General features: G+C 50.1%; 2 protein-coding genes across 13 annotated transcripts in view; one reads left to right on the top strand and one right to left on the bottom strand.

Moving 5' to 3' along the window:
- The window catches only part of Zfyve9 (zinc finger FYVE-type containing 9), a 253,330-nt gene that overhangs the window by 4,780 nt on the left and 229,357 nt on the right, over positions 1 to 19,193 (bottom strand). For all 9 annotated transcript variants that reach the window (XM_063235181.1, XM_063235177.1, XM_063235182.1 and 6 more), the window contains one exon: positions 762 to 18,469. In XM_063235181.1, coding sequence (XP_063091251.1) covers positions 18,308 to 18,469 — 162 coding nt within the window. In that variant the 3' untranslated portion in view covers positions 762 to 18,307. The remainder of the gene's footprint in view (positions 1 to 761; positions 18,470 to 19,193) is intronic.
- Positions 1,034 to 13,614, top strand: Cc2d1b (coiled-coil and C2 domain containing 1B). 4 transcript variants are annotated; one of them, XM_063235189.1, is made up of 25 exons: positions 1,034 to 1,136; positions 2,520 to 2,602; positions 3,720 to 3,864; positions 4,779 to 4,882; positions 5,270 to 5,416; positions 5,811 to 5,936; positions 6,097 to 6,256; positions 6,419 to 6,600; positions 6,739 to 6,814; positions 6,918 to 7,028; positions 7,108 to 7,238; positions 7,458 to 7,530; positions 7,720 to 7,853; positions 8,260 to 8,377; positions 8,447 to 8,619; positions 8,983 to 9,108; positions 9,664 to 9,722; positions 9,807 to 9,923; positions 10,169 to 10,242; positions 10,371 to 10,429; positions 10,629 to 10,680; positions 11,138 to 11,237; positions 11,392 to 11,482; positions 12,553 to 12,682; positions 12,967 to 13,614. In XM_063235189.1, the coding sequence occupies exons 2-24, from the start codon at positions 2,537 to 2,539 to the stop codon at positions 12,679 to 12,681; spliced, it is 2,553 nt and encodes an 850-aa protein (XP_063091259.1). In that variant the 5' UTR covers positions 1,034 to 1,136; positions 2,520 to 2,536; the 3' UTR covers position 12,682; positions 12,967 to 13,614. The 4 variants fall into 4 exon arrangements, with proteins under 4 accessions (XP_063091259.1, XP_063091261.1, XP_063091258.1 ...); XM_063235188.1 differs by lacking the exon at positions 1,034 to 1,136 and adding an exon at positions 2,322 to 2,414; XM_063235190.1 differs by lacking the exons at positions 1,034 to 1,136; positions 5,811 to 5,936 and adding an exon at positions 2,322 to 2,414.

The raw sequence follows: 19,193 nt of genomic DNA, 5'->3' as shown, positions 1-19,193 counted from the left end.
TGTTTCGGCATACACCTATAACCCAAACACTTGTGAGGCTGAGGCAGGAGGACTGCCATGAGTTGAACTACATAGCGACAAACTGCTTCAAAAGAAAGTGTGAAGCTGATCCCCTCTCTGAGAAATCAAAAACAAAGAGATAGGAAGGTTGGGTGTGCATCCTTGCACTCTGGGAGGCTGAGGCAAGAGAATTTTTTCAAAGTTTCAATCCATTCTGGGCAATTTACTAATTTAGCCAGACCTTACCTCCACATACCCCGAGTACCACACATACACAAAAGCCAAAAAACCATCCAAAGAAACTGGAAGATCTGTGATCACTAATTGTCAAAACCTAAATTTAGGACGTAGGCAGAGGTAGGGGGAGGTGGCGATGTTTTAGCTGGAAGAGGCGAGACTAGAGCCTACCTGCTGACACTGAACGGGGTACTCTGTCGCTTTCTCTCTCAGGGGTGATATGTCCATCTTGTAGGACAGTACTAGGTAGGATCCCGGGTGTTGAGGACTACACTCAGACACACAGCGCTACATCCCCGGACTAGTCGCCCGGCTGGGCTTGAACCAGCGATCTCCTGCGTGCCAGCGTGCTGAGACCACAGATCTGCTAACCCGCGCAGTCCACTACCGAACGCGCTGAAGTGTGTTCCAAGGCGCATGCGCCCTTTTCCCTCTTACCTGACGTTTTACCCCGCCCTGCGGCCTGGAAGGGAGACATTCAAGTGCTAACCTGTGCGTGAACTCAATGGTGAGTTACTACCTACCTACTCCGAGACCTGAGGCCGAAGGACCACATGGCTGCCGCCTGCACACCGCTAACCCTCGCCCAGGCCGCGCCTACTACACTCTCATAGGCAGTGGGTGCCCTGCCGAAGAGCCTGAAGTCGCCACAGTCGCCTGGTCTCGCGCTACCTGCCTGAAGGCGCCTGCGCACAGAGACCCTCACGCCTGGAGTCACCTGTCAGAGAGCCCGCCCCGCACATGCGCACGTCGAGCTGCCCGCCGTGAGGTCACGTGCTGTGCTCGAGCCGCCTCTCGGGCGGCGCTTCCTGTCGCTGCCTCCGCCGCTGGGGGCGCGCGGGAAGGCAGGGCGGTGCCGAGCCAGAGGAGGCCCGGGTTTGGTTCGGATCCGCCGCGAGGTATGGGTTCGGATTTCTCCGATGTGGGGAAATCTGGGGACGGCCAGGGAGATGGAGGCGGCTTGGGCAGGGCCGGGCGGTGCGCTCCGTCGCGCAGGAGTGAGGGCCCCGGCTTCGCTTCCGGCTGCGGACCCCGCTGCCCACCTCTCCCGAGCCCGGGCCAGGGTGCAGGGCCCCCCCCCCCGACTTGCACAACCTCACTGACCTCGTCATTCCCTTGAGCCCAGTCACCCCACGGTCCATTCAAATCACTGAAACTTGAGCCCCCGCCCTCTGAGTGCTAGCCCGGTGCGGGTCTCAGCCCTGGAGCTTGTGCCTCTCGTCCCGCTTGCCATCCCCTACTTCGTGGCTCAGGGCCGGATGCCCCTGTTGTTTCCTGTGCACTTTCCCCCTGCAGCCACAATGATGTTCTGGACTCACAGGCCTGGAACCGCGACTTTTCCTCATTGTCAGAATAACGTCCGGATTTTTTAGGCTACAAGGTTCTTTATTTTGCACCTTGCACACACTTCCATCTTACCTTACACATTTTGGTTTGTGCCCCGTTAGTACCAGGCCTTCAGTTTCATTGCGCAGCCAAGCTCACCTCTGAACGGTTGTCAGGTTGTTTCTTCTACTTGAGATTCATTTGCCTTCCTCTGGTGCCTTCATGACTCAGCACAGGCATCATCTCCTTCAAGAAGATTTTTTAAATCTACCGGCTGAGAGGCTATCTCTGGGGACCCACTGCACCTGCAGCACCCTCCTGCAGTGGTTGTCTATTCATGGGTCTGCACCATGTCGACATTCCTTGAGGGGTGAGGTCCTGTTTGATTGACTTCTGTGCTCTCGGGCCTAGTATCATCCTCTGTGGAGGGCCTGTGAACTGTTGGGACGCCTGAGAATCTGAGTGCTGTGTCAGGTTTTTCTATCATAGCATTCTGTGCCATCCCATGGTAACCACAACTGCAGATGGTTGTTGAGCCCTTGAGATGTGTGTGGGATGCCTGAGAAACTGCATTTTTATTAATTGGAAGTTAGACCTCAGGAGTCACATGTTGCTTCCAGAATAGACTTCACCAGTGTAAAGCCTTCCCAAACCCTAATCCAGCCCTTTCCTCACTCTGTACCTAGAGCGGCTCCCCAGCTCTACCTTCCACACTGGTCAGTCAATCAGTAATGTTATATTGTGGGTTCACATTCAGTCTGCAGGCTACATGCCAACAGGTGGCCCCCAGCTCTCCATCTTCCGTGTCGCTTATTTCAGTGGCCTGAGTAACATTGGTGGTGATTCACCAGGTAGGAGAAAACACTGCCACTGTAAGGAGTTCACTGACCTCACCTTTCTCAGGGCAGGGCTCATAGTCTGTTCCTCTCTGAGTCTTTTCATCTCCCACCTGATAGGTACCTAGGCTTCCAGGATGCCAGGGCCAAGACCTCGGAAAGGCCCTCGGGCCACTGGTCAAGGTGTGGCAGCTGCCAAGCAGGTATGAACATAGCCTACTTCGCCACTGGGCCAGTTTGGATGGGGGTCCTTAGACTATTTGGGCAAATTGGGTCAGGTTGAGTCATTTCTGTGATTTTTATCTGTTAGTCTAGAGTCTGAGCAGTGCCCTTAGGGACCTTGTGAGCAGGGCCCTGTCACAACGGGCCAAGGAGCCTTGAACTCCCTTCCTAGGTTTCAGCCTAGCCACCATCCTGCCTTGGCCTTGACCGCATCATGCAAGTGGTGTGAGGGCTCAGGAGCCTCTGAAGTGAAGATGCTGGTGTGGCAGCTTAGTGCTCTGTAGCTCCTCGTCCAGGCCAACTTGGCTTGCTGGCTAAGGGTGTCCACTTGAGGTGGTCACCAATGGGAGGACCTTGCTGCCTGAGGACGGAGGGCTGCCACCAGATGGGGAGCTTGAGGACTGTTTTCTATTTTTTTTCTTCTGGCCTTGAGTCCTTAGTATTAGTTTATTTTTATTGTTTTTAAAAAGCCAAGGAAGGAGGTAGAATCAAAGGCAGAGACTCAAAAGACTATATTTTAAGTTTTGTCATTGAGCAGGCTTTGTTCTGAACACTGGCATAAAAATTAGGATTGGTACTTACAATAATCAAGTTAATACACCTAAATATTTACCAGTCAGGGGAGGGAGGGGGAAATGGGAACTTAGTGCTCAGTGGGTACAGCGTTTCTGCTGGGCCACACACACAAGCTTCTGTGGATAGACAGTGGTGAAGGCAGCACAGTGGTGTGAATGTTCTTCATTGCCACTGAGCTCTGACTTAAAATTGGTTAGGATGGAAATTTCACTTTATGTGTCTTTTATTGCAATTAAAAAGAAACACCTCAGGATTATGGCAGTTAACTAACCATGTAGAATACCATGACTAGTGCTAGCAGCTGTTGCTGTTATTGGTAGTAATCATGACAGTGTGGTCTTACTGGGCTCTTGATATTCTCTATGGATATAAGTGGCCAAGAGGTAATGTTGCAGCCTGTTTCCCTTCCCTCACAAAGTGAAGAGGCCACTGAGTGGGACATTGGGACCCCAAGTCTGGCTCTGGGGCTAAGCTCTACTCTGCCTCACTGTATGATTCCTAAGAAACCTTTTGTGCTGTCAGCTTGGGCTCTTTGTGGAGTTCAGCCCTGAGGACATGATGCTTGGGATGGATGAGACAGAAGATGACAGAGAGCTGGAGGCCGAGCTGCTGGCCCTTACTGGGGAAGCAGGGACCACAAGCAGGAAGTCAGCACTCAAGGGGCAGGGTGAGTTTTTGAGCCTGGGCCTGGCTCAGTACTGGGGCCAGATAGACACAGGCCTGTAGTAGAAAGGGTCCTTGTCTTGCAATCTTGAGAAGCCAGCCAGACCCCTTGGCCCTTCTAATACCCCTGTCCCTTCTGTAGCTCTTGCACAAGAGCTCAAGCTTGTACCTGTGTGATGGGAACCACCTCCGCCTTGTGGGCTAATCCGGTTCTCTAACTGACCTAGCAGTTAACTACCCTTTACCCTAGCCAGGGCCTGGTAGACAATATGGGTCCAGGGAGGACAGGCACAGTTAACACATGAGGAGGTAGGATTTCCCTCCATAGACAGGGACAGGACAGAGGTTTTAGGCTTAGGAGGATGAGGGGTGGGATTCTAAACCTTCCTCACTTCTCACCTGGACTATTCAGAGAGAAGACACTCCCCCTCTTGTGTGACCTTGAGCTGGGACACTGCGAAGAGCAGGCTCACTGATCTGACTGTTAGGGTTTAGATAAGCGCGGATTTGAGCCTAGATTTTGGCACAGTAGGATTTCAATGTTAGAAAAATTGCTACCATTAGTTCCAGTTTATTCACTATATAAAATAGATGTGGTATTACCTATATTGCAGAACTGCTTTGAGGTTCAGATGGCCTGTAAAAAATCTACAAATGTGAAAAAAGATGCTTGGGGCATGGGTGGATACATTCATGAATCACTATTAGAAATACTGAGAAGGTTGACTTATAACTTGTTGGAGAACCCAGGACGGTATCCCTGATAGATGTCTTTTGAGTTAGGTCATGAAGAAAAAAATAGTTTACGGGGTAGGACTTTGCTGTAGGAAGGAAGGGGAATTTCTGTCTGGGTGTATCTATAATTTACTCATCTTAGACCTTACTAGAGTTGTCCTGACCTTTAACCCTGTTCCCTAGCCCCTCTCCCCATGGCACACATTGAGAAGTTGGCAGCAGACTGTATGCAGGATGTAGAGGAAGAGGAAGAGGAGGAAGGTCTGGAGGAGGATGCAGAACTGCTGGTGCGTCTGCCAGGCTGGCAGCAGAGGCTGTGTGGTCAGGTGGCCTGATAAAAGACAGGGTGGTCGAGAGGAGACCTGGGGTTTGCCCGTCTTGTGTCTCTGATTTTGAGTGAGTACACTGCCCTTCTAGGCCTGTCTTCCAGGCTGTGAAAGTGAGATTGGTCTCCTTAGACTTCTTCTCTGAGCTCTGCAATTGGAGATTCTCAGATTTGAAGTCTTTACTGTTTACAAAGCTATCCTTGATCAAGTTAAAGAGAAGTTTTTGCAAAGGGGACTATGTAGAGGTCCTGTCATTCGGAAATAATACTGGGGGAGACCTCTGTTCACAGGTCCTGTCATAGATGTGGCCCTGGGGGCCCCAAGCTCCTGGGACTTGTGTCTTTGCAGAATGAGCTGCAGGAGGTTCTAGGTACGGATGAGGAGGCTGGTCCCCTGGACAGTGATGAGGCAGCTAGTCCAGACTTCTGTGAAGAGGAGAAGGGACAGGAAGACACTGAACCTTCAGCGCCAGCAGCCCTACTAACAGCAGATCAGGTAGGCTCTGGAGGAGTGCCTCGCGTGCCTTGGTCCTTCTGTGTTCGTGCACAGCAAGCTGCAGTGCCCCTGCTCCAGTAGGTGGCCCAAGTGGAAACAGCATGAGAAACTCCTTTGGCTGGCCAGCCTCAAAGGCCTCTCTGTTTTTCTGCACCACCTCTGGAAGCCATGTCTTGGCCCCCACTGATTTTCTGGGCCCATGTTTGCCTCTGGCCTGGCCTCTGGGCCCCCACCCCCACCCCGTGGGTCTTTGCTTCACACCATGGGGCTTTAGGCTCTTCTTTCTCGTGGAGTCCCAGAGCTCCGTCTTCTGGGGCAGCTTCCTCACAGGGAGAGAATGGCAAGGGCCTAGCTGGCCTCGGAGTGGCCCGGCCCTGAGCTGAAGTATCTGCAGGCTGGAGGGCCTCGGGGCCTGCAGGCTCTGCTGGAGGAACGGATCCACAATTACCGGGAAGCTTCTGCCAGTGCCAAGGAGGCAGGTGACATGGCCAAAGCCAGGCGCTGTGAGCGAGGCCTGAAGGTGATGGGGCAGGTCCTGAAGTAAGGTGGGGGTAGTAGTTTGCACCGTGGAGGGGAGGTCTCCCCACCAGCCCCGAGGAGTGATGGGTCCCCGGCCTGTCTTCAGGCAGGGTCCAGGCTGAGATGGCTATCTAGATTTCTAGACTGCTTCTCTCCCTCAGACTCTGGAGCTGCAGCTAGCTGCTGTGAGGAAGGGCAGGGAAATCAAAGAGGAGGAGATCCCACCTCCAGTGGCTCTAGGCAAGAGGCCCCCAGCCTCCCAGGAAACCACCAGCAGGAGCCCTGAGGGGGACATCCCAGCTTCTCCTGCCTTGGTGCCAGGTATCTGGAGACTCAAATCCTGCCCAGTTCCCAGGGCCAGTGCCTACCACCTGCTTTCTCAGCCTGCCCTTGCCCATTGCTGTCCTTACTTTCCCTAGCGTGTCCTCAGGCTGAGACCTCTGGGATCTGAGACCCTTAGTGTGGGCTTTTTGTTTCCTGTAGACAAAACCTCCCACCCTGAGTCCAGCTTTTCAGGCAGCCCTGGCATTGCTCCCCCTGGAGATGCAGACCCAGACCCTAAGGCCCTGCTGCTTGCACGACAGAGAGAGTACAAAGTGGCTGCCCTCAATGCCAAGCGGGCTGGAGAGCTGGATCGTGCCCGAGAGCTCATGAGGATTGGGAAGGTAGGACACGGCTCGGAGAAGGGCTGGAGTATCCCTTCCCCTGCTTTCCAGGTGGAGAAGTGAAGAATCAGAGAGGGAGTCAGCCTGAGGGAGAGTTGTGCCAGCCCCATGTTCACATTGCTTTTCTCACTGCTGCAGAGATTTGGTGCTGTTCTGGAAGCCCTGGAGAAGGGGCAGCCTGTGGACTTGAGTGCCATGCCCCCGGCACCTGAAGGTCAGTGTGGAAATTGTAGGGTGTCTTCTCAGGCTGGGCTGGGGAAGATTATCAGGTCAGGACCACCAGACACCCTGCCTACACGTCTGCTTTGGGCCTCCAGACCTGAAGACCTTGTCACAAGCTGCTAAGCCTCCCGAAGCACCAGCAGTCCTACCCCCTGCAGTGGAGCATGTGCAGCCAGTGACGGCCTCGAATGTCCCACCAGCCCCAGGTGCGATCAGATTGTGGGTCTGGAGTGGGAACTGAGGAGGGACAGGCAGAGCTAATGCCCTCCGTTTGTCCCCTCTAAGTAATCCTTGCAGAGCCACAGATGGTGCTGGATGCCCTGCAGCAAAGGCTGAACAAGTACCGTGAGGCGGGCACCCAGGCCCGGGCCAGTGGGGATGAGCGCAAGGCCCGAATGCACGAGCGTATCGCCAAGGTGGGCTCCTGGCTGTGCAGGTTCCGGCCTCTTTCCCTGCTCAGCTGTCTCTGTCTCTCGCTTTTCCAAGACTTTCTCTTGAGTGCTTGCTACCTTAAGACTGTTTCCCCCAGGGCTGCTGCCTCTTCCTCAGGCTTCTCCCTGCTTGTGTGTGGTGGGCGAGCCTGCCTGCCAGCTGAGCTCAGCTTACCCAGAGGCCCTTCCTTCCTTCCTATGCAGCAATACCAAGGTGCTATCCGCGCACACCAAGCGGGCCGGAAAGTGGACTTTGCTGAGTTGCCTGTTCCTCCAGGTGAGTAAGGCTTGACTTGGCTCTTTGAGGTGGTCTCTGCACCAGAAGGGCAGAAGGGAGAATCTTCGGTAACTGCCTGCATCCTGGGGAGCCACCCATCAGCGTTACTCCTAGACAGACAGGACCCACAGCGGCCTCCTCAGGTGTCCCTGAGTGTACCACATCCTCTTTCCGCTCTTGTCTCCACAGGATTTCCCCCCATCCCTGGCCTGGAGCCTATTGTGGGCCAGGAGGAGGATGATCCAGTGGCAGCAACTTTGGCAGCTGCCCAAAAACTGGCCACTCCCGAGGACATAGCCCTGGCAGATGAAGATGAGGATGAGGTTCGGCTGAGAGATCACGACTGCAGGGGTTGGTGGGGACAAATGGAAGCTGGGAGGTAAACCCAGCCCCTTGTTCCATCCTAAAGCCCAGTGAGGTTAGGTCTCCTTTCCAGAATTTTACAGGAAGATCTTGACCAGGGACAGAGCTGGGATTCAGGTGTTTGTGATTCAGAGCCCAGGTTCAGGCCCCATTATCCTACAGTTACTCTGCAGCCTCTTGTTGGGGAGATTGAACCAGAGAGCCTCTGAGGCTTCTTTGAGCTCTGAGATTTTGTAGGACCCAAGGGGGTAAGCCACTCAGTTAGGTCACACAGCAGGTCAGCACAGGCTCAAGAGTGTCCAAGTCTGCAGGCTGCTGCCAGGCAAGTGGAGAGCAATCTCATGACAACTGCCTGTGTGTTTGCAGAATGAGCCCTCAGCACAGGCCCCAGTGGCCAAGAAGCCGGCCCAGCCTCTGCTTCCTTCATCCAGGCCCCAGCCCGAACCCAAGGCCTCACGTTCTAGGGAGTCATTGAGTCCAACTGGTGAGCTGGGGATAAACAGGGTTGGAGAGCGGAGAGGTGTGTTCCTAATTTCTGGTCTTGGCCCTTCAGTGTGGGAGCAGCTGGCATTGCTGGAGGCACGGAAACTGCAGTATCAGCGAGCAGCCCTGCAGGCCAAACGTAGACAAGACCTGGAGCAAGCCAAAGCTCACCTGCGGGTAGCCAAGGGTCTTGAGGCTCAGATCATCCAGGCCCGAGCTGGCCGACCTGTTGATCTCTCAAAGGTGAGTCCGACCTGGTTAAAGCACCAGACCTTACCAGGCAAGGGGTAGGAGGCCGCCTGACAGGCAGGATTGTGACCTGGGACAGCTCCTTAAAAAAGGTATTATATTGCCACTTGCTTGTCTGCTTTGCTGGCCTACAAGTGACCAGGAGAAGGAAAGGAAAGGGAGCTTCCCTAGTCAGGAAGGATAAGACAGGGCAAGACCAGGAGGAGCAGGGTTCCTGCAGCCTGGGTTACGTGAGAGGCCATGAGTGCCCATCGTTGGAGGTCGTGGAATTTGCAGCAATGTTTAGTTTGGATTGCTGCCTTTGTGTCAAGGAGCTATCTGACTCTTGGGGCCCGAGGGGCCTTGTGATCCGGGCAGGTACCTTCACCCTTGACGGATGAAGAGGGTGACTTCATCCTCATCCACCATGAGGACCTGCGGCTCTCCCAAAAGGCAGAGGAGGTATATGCCCAGCTCCAGAAAATGCTTCAGGAGCAATATGAGGTCAGTGGGGTGCTTGTCCCTTCCTATTCTTTCAGCGCTTCCCTATGGAGACATGAGGGACTCCAAACAGATAGCTCCAGGTTCTAATTCTGGTTCTTTACTTACTGGCTGTGTGGTCTTAGGCAAGGCATTTGCCCTGTATGAACCACAATTCCTTTACCTATAAATGGAATGACAGTACTTTCCTTTCACGGCAGTTAGGAAATTTTACCAACAAAGTCGGGAGAGATAGGAGTAAAGATACCCACGTGGGTGCTGTGTTGCTTCTGAACTGCTCCTATTTTTCTAAGATGTCTGCTGCCTGAGACGATGTTTGAGTTAGGTTTTGAAGGAAGAACAGGAATCTGCTAAGTGAAGTTCAAATGACTTAGCAGGAGAGGAAACTGCAGAAGTACAGGCAGAAAGGGGGGTGGGGGAAGACAGGGCCACTGGCATGTGTTGGGGAGGAGAGGGAAGGCCACAGCAGCCGTTGGCAGTTTGAGAGGTCAAGCCCTGCAGGCTAGCCTTGGTGAGTTCTGCGCTGGCGCTGGAGTCATGCTGGGCCCCTGTTTGTAGAAGTGCCTGCTGTTCTCCAAGCAGTTCATGCACCAGGGCAACGTGGCTGAGACTACCCGGTGAGTGCCAGGGCCGGAGCTAGAGTGTAGGTGGGGAGCAGCAAATGAGCCTTGCCCTGCTGACGTGCACATGGATCCTGGCAGGTTTGAGAAGCTTGCTCATGACCGCAAGAAACAGCTGGAGATCTTGCAGCTGGCCCAGGCCCAGGGCCTCGACCCTCCCAGCCACCACTTTGAGCTGAAGACATTTCAGACTGTGAGGTGCCAGAGCCCATGGGAAACATAGCTTCATATGAGACAGGGTTGGAATTGGGAGCCCAGGGTCTTTAGCAAGACTCCCTAGCATGGTAGGCTCTGGGGCTGGTGAGGAGGACGCATCTGCCAGAGGACTTGGTGGTGGCTGTGCGCTTCTCCTCTTTGGGCCCACCCAGCTGGACAAGAGGTACTAGAAGAGGGGAGGGGTTCTGCCGCTTGCTTCTCATCCAGCTCTTTCTTCTTGGCTGTAGGATCTTCTCAGAACTCAACAGCACAGAAATGCATCTGATCGTTGTCCGGGGAATGAACCTGCCAGCCCCTCCAGGTAACACTAGGGCCACCCCTCTTACCTAGGACCTGAGAATGTCCCACCTAGGAAGGAGGCTCTTAGCTAGCACCTGAGCACCTGGCTTCTGGCTACTCCCTCAGAGCAATGCCCTTCCTTCCTCACAGGCGTGACCCCCGATGACTTGGACGCTTTTGTGCGGTTTGAGTTTCACTACCCTAACTCGGTGAGGCTTAGGCAGAATTAGCCCATCTTCTACTGCAAGACTTTGTGCTCTGTTGAGGCCTGCCTTAAGGGAGGAGTTTAAAGACCCTTCAGCCCATTTTCTCAGAGGTCTCTTCCCAAAACACTGGCTCAGCCCAGAGTTCTTGGCTCTGTATACCTCTGCTTTTCACGCTGTCTCATTTCCCTTCTTATTACTTTAGGACCAGGCTCAAAAAGGCAAAACCGCTGTGGTAAAGAACACAAATTCCCCAGGTGAGTGTCACACAGGGCTCCTTCTCTTCCCTCTCACTCAGTGAGAGTCACCCGTGTTTCCAAGAGTGCTTTCAGATTTACAGTCTAATTTTATCCCACCCATTTTGGGAAATAAAGGCAGGTTTTATTAATGCTCTTCTTACATAATTGGGGAAACTGAAGATTGGTGAAGTAAAAGGATTTCCTAGGAGTGCATAGCAGGGAGATTTTAGAAATGGGACCCAGGAATTCTTACTCCAAATTCTTAGTCCTTCCCATTTTGGTATAATCTATATCTATCATGATACAAAAACCACCTGCTTCCAAGGCCAGGGCTTTGATGGTCTACCTCCTTCTGGTGGCAGACACTGAATTGCAGGAAGGGAAATTAGAGGGGAAGTCTTCCCTGAGCTTTTGTCTACTTCCTCAGGAAATCCCTGGGAGCCAAGCCTCTCCTTGCCTTCTCCCCTTTTTGCAGAATTTGATCAAGTCTTCAAACTAAACATCAACCGAAACCACCGGGGCTTCAGGAGGGTGATCCAGAGCAAAGGAATCAAATTTGAAGTCTTCCACAAAGGGTAAGGCGCCTGTCAGTCACACAAGGGTGAATGGGGAGCAAAGAATGGTATTTTTGTCCCTGCCGCTTTCTATTCAGTTTTCCTGCCCTGGGCTCAGTGAATTCCTTTTCTCCTTCCCGCCCGGTCTCATCTCTGCTGCCTCTTGGCTCACCAGATCCTTCTTCAGAAGCGACAAGCTGGTTGGCACAGCACTCCTGAAGTTGGAACGGCTGGAGAATGAGTGTGAGATCAGAGAGATTGTGGAGGTATGGGAGTGACAAGCCAGAGGAGTTGGTAAGGAGAGCAGATATTCATGGAGTGCCAGTCCTTGTTACAGGTTTCTAGGCCCGCAATTTAAGTGTTCCGTAGTGTGCAGTAGAGTATAGAAGAGGTTCAGAAGAGCCCAGAAAATTAGTGCCAGCTGGATAGGAAGTAGCCATATTCTTCTCATAATTCCCTGGGCCACTTAAATGCCCAAAGGTGACAAATGAGAGAAGACCACTGAGAAGTCTGATCACTGCTGTCAGCTAAGCACACAGAATTCTAGGTTTCTAGGTTAATGGTTGGGGCAGCTGTCTGACATGAGTTAGTAAAAGGAGCTCCAGAGCTAAAATTGATGGAAGTATGTATTTCTGGATCAGAGACCAATTAGAATGCAGCTACCTGTGCTTGGAGATTTGCCTTTAGATAGATCTTTGAGCTTCCATGAATGTACAGGATTATAGACAGGAATTCTTAAGACCTTGCTTCTGCGAAGTGAGGAAAAGTTAGGCCAGAGGAAAAGGTGGTTCTGTTGGTTTATACAGTGTGTCCTGGGCAGAGCTGGGACCTGACCCTCCTGCACTTCTGTAGGCTGAGGCTTCCCCAGGACAGTGCATCTTCCCCTCTCCCCACTTGGTTGCTATTCTGAAGCCTGGACGTCTATGTTTACACCTCACTTGCCGGAAGGAGGAAGTAGCAGAAGATAGGAAGAAAGGAACCCATAGTCTGCCACTGTCATCTGCTTTTCCCTGGGCCATCTGTGACGTGAGGGTTTGGGCTCTGCTGTATAGCTGCTGCTTTTTTTCCAGGAGTTGCTGTAGGGACTGAGAGTAAAAAAAAGGAGAGCGCTAAGTTTCTCATCTCCTCTTCAGAGCACTGATGCTCATCTAGATTCATACATTGCTTCTTTAAAAGACTTAACTAAAACAGCCACCGCTCCACACACAGCAGACAGGGAGGGAGCAAAGCTGTCCTGAGATGCATGCACCATGTGAATACCGCAGGGCGTCTTAGCTGCTCTTTGCTGGGTCCCGTCGGTCCCCATTTCTCATCGCCCTTCCCATTCTTCTCACAGGTCCTGGATGGAAGGAAGCCCACTGGGGGGAAGCTGGAGGTGAAGGTGAGGCTACGGGAGCCACTGAGTGGGCAAGACATGCAGACAGTGACAGAAAACTGGCTGGTCCTGGAGCCCAGAGGCCTGTGAGGTGGGTGGCACTTGGAAGCCCTCTGACCCTCTGCCCCTGCTGTCTGCTGGGGTCCACAGAGCCCCTTTGCTCACCCAGCTCATCTCCAGGGAGAAAGTCTGGCCTTTCATCTGGAAGGAAACCAAGAGGCAGAACTATGATGGAGATCATGGGCTGAGTTTTTCATGTTCCTCAGATGAACCAGGCAGGGTGGGGGAGAATAACCTTCTAAGGCCTGACTGTCCAGGAGATCCTGTCTAAAACTGTGGTACACACTGACCCATTCTTTGTGCTCTGTGCATCAGGTCATGGCACTGGGAAAGAACTACCGGGCAGCCGTGTGTAGGAACTTACTTTCCTACTTTGTTGACTGCGGAAACCTTTGTGCATAAGAGATGCTGCTACACAAGCACCAAAGACCTTGTTAAGTACATGTCCTACTGACCACAGAGGCGTGCAGATTCCAGGAGCTCCCCCAGCTCCCACTTCCCTAGATGAGGGCAGTGGCAAGGACACTCTCATGCTGTGTGCCTCGGAGCCCCACAGCCCCCTAACCTCTACACAGCAACTGTGTACTGCTTACCTAGTCCTGGTTGCACCATTTCTGGATGTGCCTTTAAAACATGTAACTGTAAGGGATGGGAGAACTTGAGGATGATCAGGAATCTCCTGCTCAGCGAGGGCAGGGGTGTGACTCAGCTGGCCAAGGTGGCAGCCTGTCTCCCTCGACTCGGTTCACCCCAGCTCTGCCTGTGCCTTTGTCCTGACAGCTGCTGCACTCGCCTTCCTGCTTCCTAGCGGACTCCGGAAGAGGAGTTACTTTTGGTACTACTTGGTGGGAAATAAGAGGAAGGTTGTGTCTTGGGTTTGGTCCACATAGCTAAGATGAAAGACCGTTAACTGGGGAGGAAATATATATATTATATATAAATATATGTGTAAAATTTTGTGTATCCAACTTTTATTTATTTAAGAAACTAGGTGTGATTCATTGTAGGGATTTTACATTCTATACACATTGTAAACCAGCAGGCTTAAATGCCCGCTGCTCCCTGGCACTCGGTGAAGGCTACAGTAACAAGAACATTTGCCACTGCGGCTGTAGCTTCCTCTTGGAGACAGCTCATTGCCTGGACATACCTTAGTTTTTCCAGGAAATTCTCCTTTGGCTTTTACTAAAGGGATACAAAGGATGAAAGGACTTGTAATTGTGACAGGTTTTATAGTCAAAACTACTAACAGTCTACATTTTGAAGCATTAAATGTACAAAATATCCTTCAAGATTATTTAAAAGGATGCAAGTAAAGCAGATACATTCAACTTACTGATCACTATAGTATTGCATAAGCACAGCTCAGGGCTTGAGCTTTTTTCTTCCTTAGGTGACAGGGTTAGGTCATGCTTCCCTACCTCTGAGCGGGGCTTGCAGTGGCAGCAGTGGCCAGTGACAACAGCCTGTCTCCCCGACTCAGTTCACCCCAGCTCTGCCTGTGCCTTTGTTCCTGACAGCTGCTGCACTTGCCTTCCTGCTTCCCAATATCTCACTGGTCGTCTTACCTGGTCTCACTGGTCTAGTGAGCTATCAGGACTTGCACAGAGCAGCGATTTAACATTTATTTGAAGTCACACGTCTGTCAAGCCGTGATCTATAATGAAGAGTGTCATTGGGAGCAAAGACAACCTAACCTCATTTTCCCCTTCTGGTTTGTGTCCAAACCAGCACTTAATAATGAAGGGCCACTGGGCCTGCAAAGGTTCCAAAAAGCCCAGTCCAGGCGTGTACTAGAAGTACTCCATTTCAATAGGGCACTTTTTATGGCTCCAAAGATTCTCCTGAGTAACACACTCGTTTTTAGTGGGCTTCACTGCTCTTTGCTCTTTAAAAAAACCTCAGTGCTGACTGAGGCAAGACAAAGCCATCCACTGGACTTGGGAGACTGTGGTTCTCAAAAAAGGCCTTTGTGGCAGCAAAGGCTTGCATGGGTAGTGGGAGGGGAGGGAGGGGCCCACCCAGCCGCCTGTTGTCCTGAGATTTGTCCGCATACTGCAACCAAACACTGGAGATTTCTCTTTCATGTGCAGTTGGAAACCAAGCATCACCTGAAGAATCATTTTGACTTTAATTTCTTTTATCTAACACAGAGCACACTTTCTTGTGAACTAGTGAGCTGAATATGGAAGAAACTGATCTTAGAAGTCTTGCTGCTCAGAAGGGGCAAGTTCATTATAATGTTAATATTTTTTTCCTTTTTCATAGTATCATTTTGAAATCTGCATGGTTGCTTCCAAATTTTGAAAGCTTGTTTTCCCAATATTTGAGGCATCTCCTAAAAGGCCTTGCCCTTTAAATAAGGTCAGCTCTTTTCAAGTCAGAACAGTATGGCTGGGATCGGCACACTGGTCCATCACAGAAGGATCTTCTGCTTCTCTCGGCTTCAGAGGTCCAGTTTGAGAATGTACATCATTTTTCCTGCTCTGCTCCTTAGTGTCCATGTAAACCAGCCCTACAAACCCATGGCCACTATTTAAATTACTATTTTAGCATTAAAGTAGAACCACTATCAGTTCTAGAAACAGTGATCTGAAATGTGTTAAATGTTTAAACGGTTTCCCAGATGAGCACAGAGGTAAACTGAATTGGAAATTTGGGGCTCACCAGCAGGCCCCATTGTGGATCGGAGAAGACAGATGGGAACTTCCACCTCCACTGGAATGCAGTAGGTGCTCAGAAAATAACTGATAAGAATAAATGGAGAAACACTGCCTGGCATCTGGCAAGCACTTAATAATTTTAAAAATTTAACAAATTACTAGAATGGCAATTCTATGTCTCTTCAGTTAAGGAGAGGTACTACAGCTCACTACTTGAGTTTACAAGTAGAGAAGGTTGCCTTATTAGAAATATGATGCTCAGCACTTTATATGAAGCCAAAGATAAACACAGGAAAAAACAAAGTAGTCTTGGTTGTTTTACACCCATTCCCAGAAGGTGATTTTACTACAAATAAAGGACTTTTTATTCAGTTGAGAACCGACCTGACTAGTGGGGGAATTAAAAAGCCTGCATTGATCAAGAAGAGATAATGCACAAAGGCAGGATGGATTTAGTAGAGAAGAAAAATTATAAAAACAGGACCAGCCTCTGCACAAGTGCCAAACCTCTGAGGTATATTCAGACCCAAACTGGATATTAACTCCATACACCTGGCCCGATTCTCGCCAAGCTTGTGGGGACACACAGTCCTTGGGCTCCATCCTTACAACTAGTGTTGTGTGGGTTTAGCAGAGGCTTAACAGTCCTAAACCTCTGTGTCTAGGAGAAAGGTTCCAGTTCCAGTTCTTGGCAGCCACAATGCCAATGCCTTTAAAGAGGGAGCTGTAAATATAACCCTCACTCCAACTGAGAGAAAGAGGGATGAACCCAGCCAAGTTTTCCAGGCCAGGCCATTGGTGTGTGTCTGGGAAACAACTACTGCCCTGAACTCAGGTCCGCAGCCTGTTACGGCCAAGTGCTAGGCCCAGTTCCACCCACAGGGAGCGGTCTCCCCTGCCCACAGGCCTATGCTAGACTGAGGAGCGTCACTGAAGCAGAGAACCAACCCCAGCATGGCCTGCCCTGGCCTTTCACAAGATGCTAGTGACAAGTGAACTGCCCTACAACAGTATTCTTGGTTACAGAGTCCACTGGGTCTGGGTTCAGAATAAATTTTCTTCCCTGAAGAACAAGGGATTGAGCCTCAGCAACCACTCTGCACCATGCTTCAGCCACAGCCTTTATGAGCACTGAGACAGGGTCTCACTAAGTTGCCTAGGCTGGCCTGGAAATTTAACAGTTGTCCTGCCTCAGCTTCCCAAGTAGTTGGGATGACAGACATTCATTACCACACCTACTTCCAAAATGAGTTTTGAAGAGAAAATTATCAGAATACACAGTACATAATCATAGGAAAGCAACACACTGGTTTCTGGTACTAACCCCATTAAAAGAAACCAGGACTCCTTGAAGACATGGCTGATTCCAGGGGGGATGAAAATAAATTTAGCCTGAAGCATCTTTTTAAGCTAGAAAAAGAAGCATTAATTATGTTTTAACGATGTAGAAACTAATCTTCAAGTGCTCCATTCCGACAAAGCTGAGATATAAGCACCAAAATAATCAAAATCACTGAAAGAACAATCCATGAGATCATAATAAAAATTAAATTAATGAATATAATAGGGGGTAAGGAAGGGCTTCTATCTATAGATTACTAAGCTCAACTGATACATATGGATGGAGTTCTGGAACTGAAAAATTATTTTGCATGTATTGTACATCCACACAGATATGAAACAGTGTATACTAAATCTAAGGGAACATTTTGATGAACAAGATAACTGCACGGTCTGAAAATGTCTTTTACATATACTGGTTATTATTTGGGGCTGGGGAGGTATGGTGGAGAAACCAGACAATTCCTTGACCACAGGTTACCTGTTACCACTCAATGACAGGCAGATGGATATCAAATGACCCTGACCAGAAATGCATAAACATCAAACTCAAAATGAGGTATTTTTCTATTACACAACAAGACAGGGAGACCTGTGGTCACAGAACACGCCAATGACAAAGATAAAGGCAAGTGCTAACAGCTCCGTGCTATGTGAGCTCGCAGGTCAGAAGGATACTGGGGGCAATGCCACAAAGGTTGTGACGGCTGCCAGGTTAAAATATGATGTCAGTGTGAACTTGGGTGAAGCTGTTTTTTTTATATAGGGTTGAGAAACCCACGGGGCAAAATATTACTATGTGAACAATAAACGAATCTGGGTGGAAAGTACATAGTGGGATTTTTTTATACTTAAAGCTTTCCTGAAGTTTAAACGCTTTCTCAATAAAATGTGTAAGAAAATATTTCTAGTACATAGTAACTAAAAATGTCTTGGCTGTCTTTCACAGAAAGGTCCAGTTTAACATCTGCCCCTCACTTGGGCAGCTCTCACATGACCCTGCACTCAGGGCTGCTCTCCAAATGGCTTGCTTACACTGAACTCCTCCGTGACTGTGTGGAGCTCTTCCATGGCTACATGGCTCCCTTTGGTCTTTGATTCACTTCAATGAGTAATCTAGTGAAAGTGAATAATCAAAGTGTGACTTCCGTTTGGTAAACAGCTGTGATAGAACTGGGACGGGATCTGAGTGAAGCTGTCCTCTTTATACCAATTCTGTACAGACTGTGCAAAACTGATGTTTCATGGTTTATTTTCCCTTTGCCCTCCCACCCCATCCTGGTGAAGGCTCTACCCATCTGAGTATTTCTGAGCACATGACCATGAGTAATCTAAAAAGAGAGGAGCAGAATTCTTGTCTAGACAGTCACAGAAGGGGATTAGCTGCAAAGATAGCATAACTACTATGCAGTAACAGAAGCTGTCCAGGTCTTCTTGGTGGACGATGCATAGAAGACATAAAATTATGGAACATCTGTTCCCCAACCACCCTTTCCCACCCCTGTCCCCAAAACCCCATTCCCTCCCTGTTCCACCCTCCCCCCATTAATAGTGTTAACAAAAGCTTAATCTTCCAGTTTTAAAGTGCAAATGATTTGGGTATGACTGCTGTTGCAACAGGTAGGAACAGAAAAAAATGAAGTCTTCTGTGCCTATGCGATGTTTTCCAGAATATAAAAGATGAGTTCCATGACGACAGGGCCCTCACTGAGCTGGCAGGCCCCTCCATGGATCACTGGCACCAAGGCGCTGTCCAGATCGTTCATGTACTGGGAGGGGAGGGGCTGGCCATTGCTCCCTGCTTGATAGCCAACCTACACCGCAGAGAGAAGGGATGACAAGTTACTTATGAGGCAGAGAAGACGGCTCCAGAGGGCTAAGTGCCAAGGGGACCAAATAGAAAAGGCAGGGTCCTTGTTGGTCACAGATGGGCACCCAACAGTGAATACAAATTCCTCCTCTTCCCTGAATTGTCATGCTGCATCCTGTCACTTACTCATTCTGCACATCAGGAGACCTTGGGCTACTCATTCACCCTGTTAAAATCTTTGTTTTCTTGGAAAGGGAGGCATGGAGAGTCAGAAATAATACTTTAACCTTTGGATATTACAATTAAAATGAATACACAATGGACAACTTTCTAACAGCATTTGTGTTCAGCCCATCCCGTCATCCATGCACCATTTTCTAAGCACCTAAAAACACAGGGATTCAAAGATAATAGGGCCCCTGACCTCAAGAAACCATAAATTTCACAGAGAAATGCTTGTTCTCTTTCCAGCTATATTATCAGTACCTTCTGAGAAAGCACCGTGCTGCTTCATTAGTAGTGCTTCCTGAAGCACTGGGCAACGTCTTAAGTAGAAAAGAAATATTTGTTGATTGATGACTAGTCAAGAAATGGAGCCGAACACATAACCTTTCACTTCCTGACAGAGCAGTTCTGTACTTGGGACCCAGTGGCTGCCTGTATGCACTCAGGCCATGAGCAGCGTTTTAGGAAAAACTGATATAGAGGGCATAGGCACCCTGAGAGCC

The sequence above is a fragment of the Cavia porcellus genome, unplaced genomic scaffold, assembly GCF_034190915.1.
Source record: "Cavia porcellus strain 051 isolate PalLab524CR breed Dunkin Hartley unplaced genomic scaffold, mCavPor4.1 scaffold_25, whole genome shotgun sequence".
Lineage (NCBI taxonomy): Eukaryota > Metazoa > Chordata > Mammalia > Rodentia > Caviidae > Cavia > Cavia porcellus.
This window is presented reverse-complemented; position numbering and strand designations above follow the sequence as displayed.

What these genes read in the sequence shown, in the direction of transcription:
- Cc2d1b (XM_063235189.1), top strand. Translation starts at nt 2,537, where the DNA reads ATGCCAGGGCCAAGACCTCGGAAAGGCCCTCGGGCCACTGGTCAAGGT. An exon ending in GTGTGGCAGCTGCCAAGCAG is followed by an intron (nt 2,603 to 3,719) that starts GTATGAACATAG and finishes TTGTGCTGTCAG; the next exon opens with CTTGGGCTCTTTGTGGAGTT. An exon ending in AGATCAGAGAGATTGTGGAG is followed by an intron (nt 11,483 to 12,552) that starts GTATGGGAGTGA and finishes TTCTTCTCACAG; the next exon opens with GTCCTGGATGGAAGGAAGCC.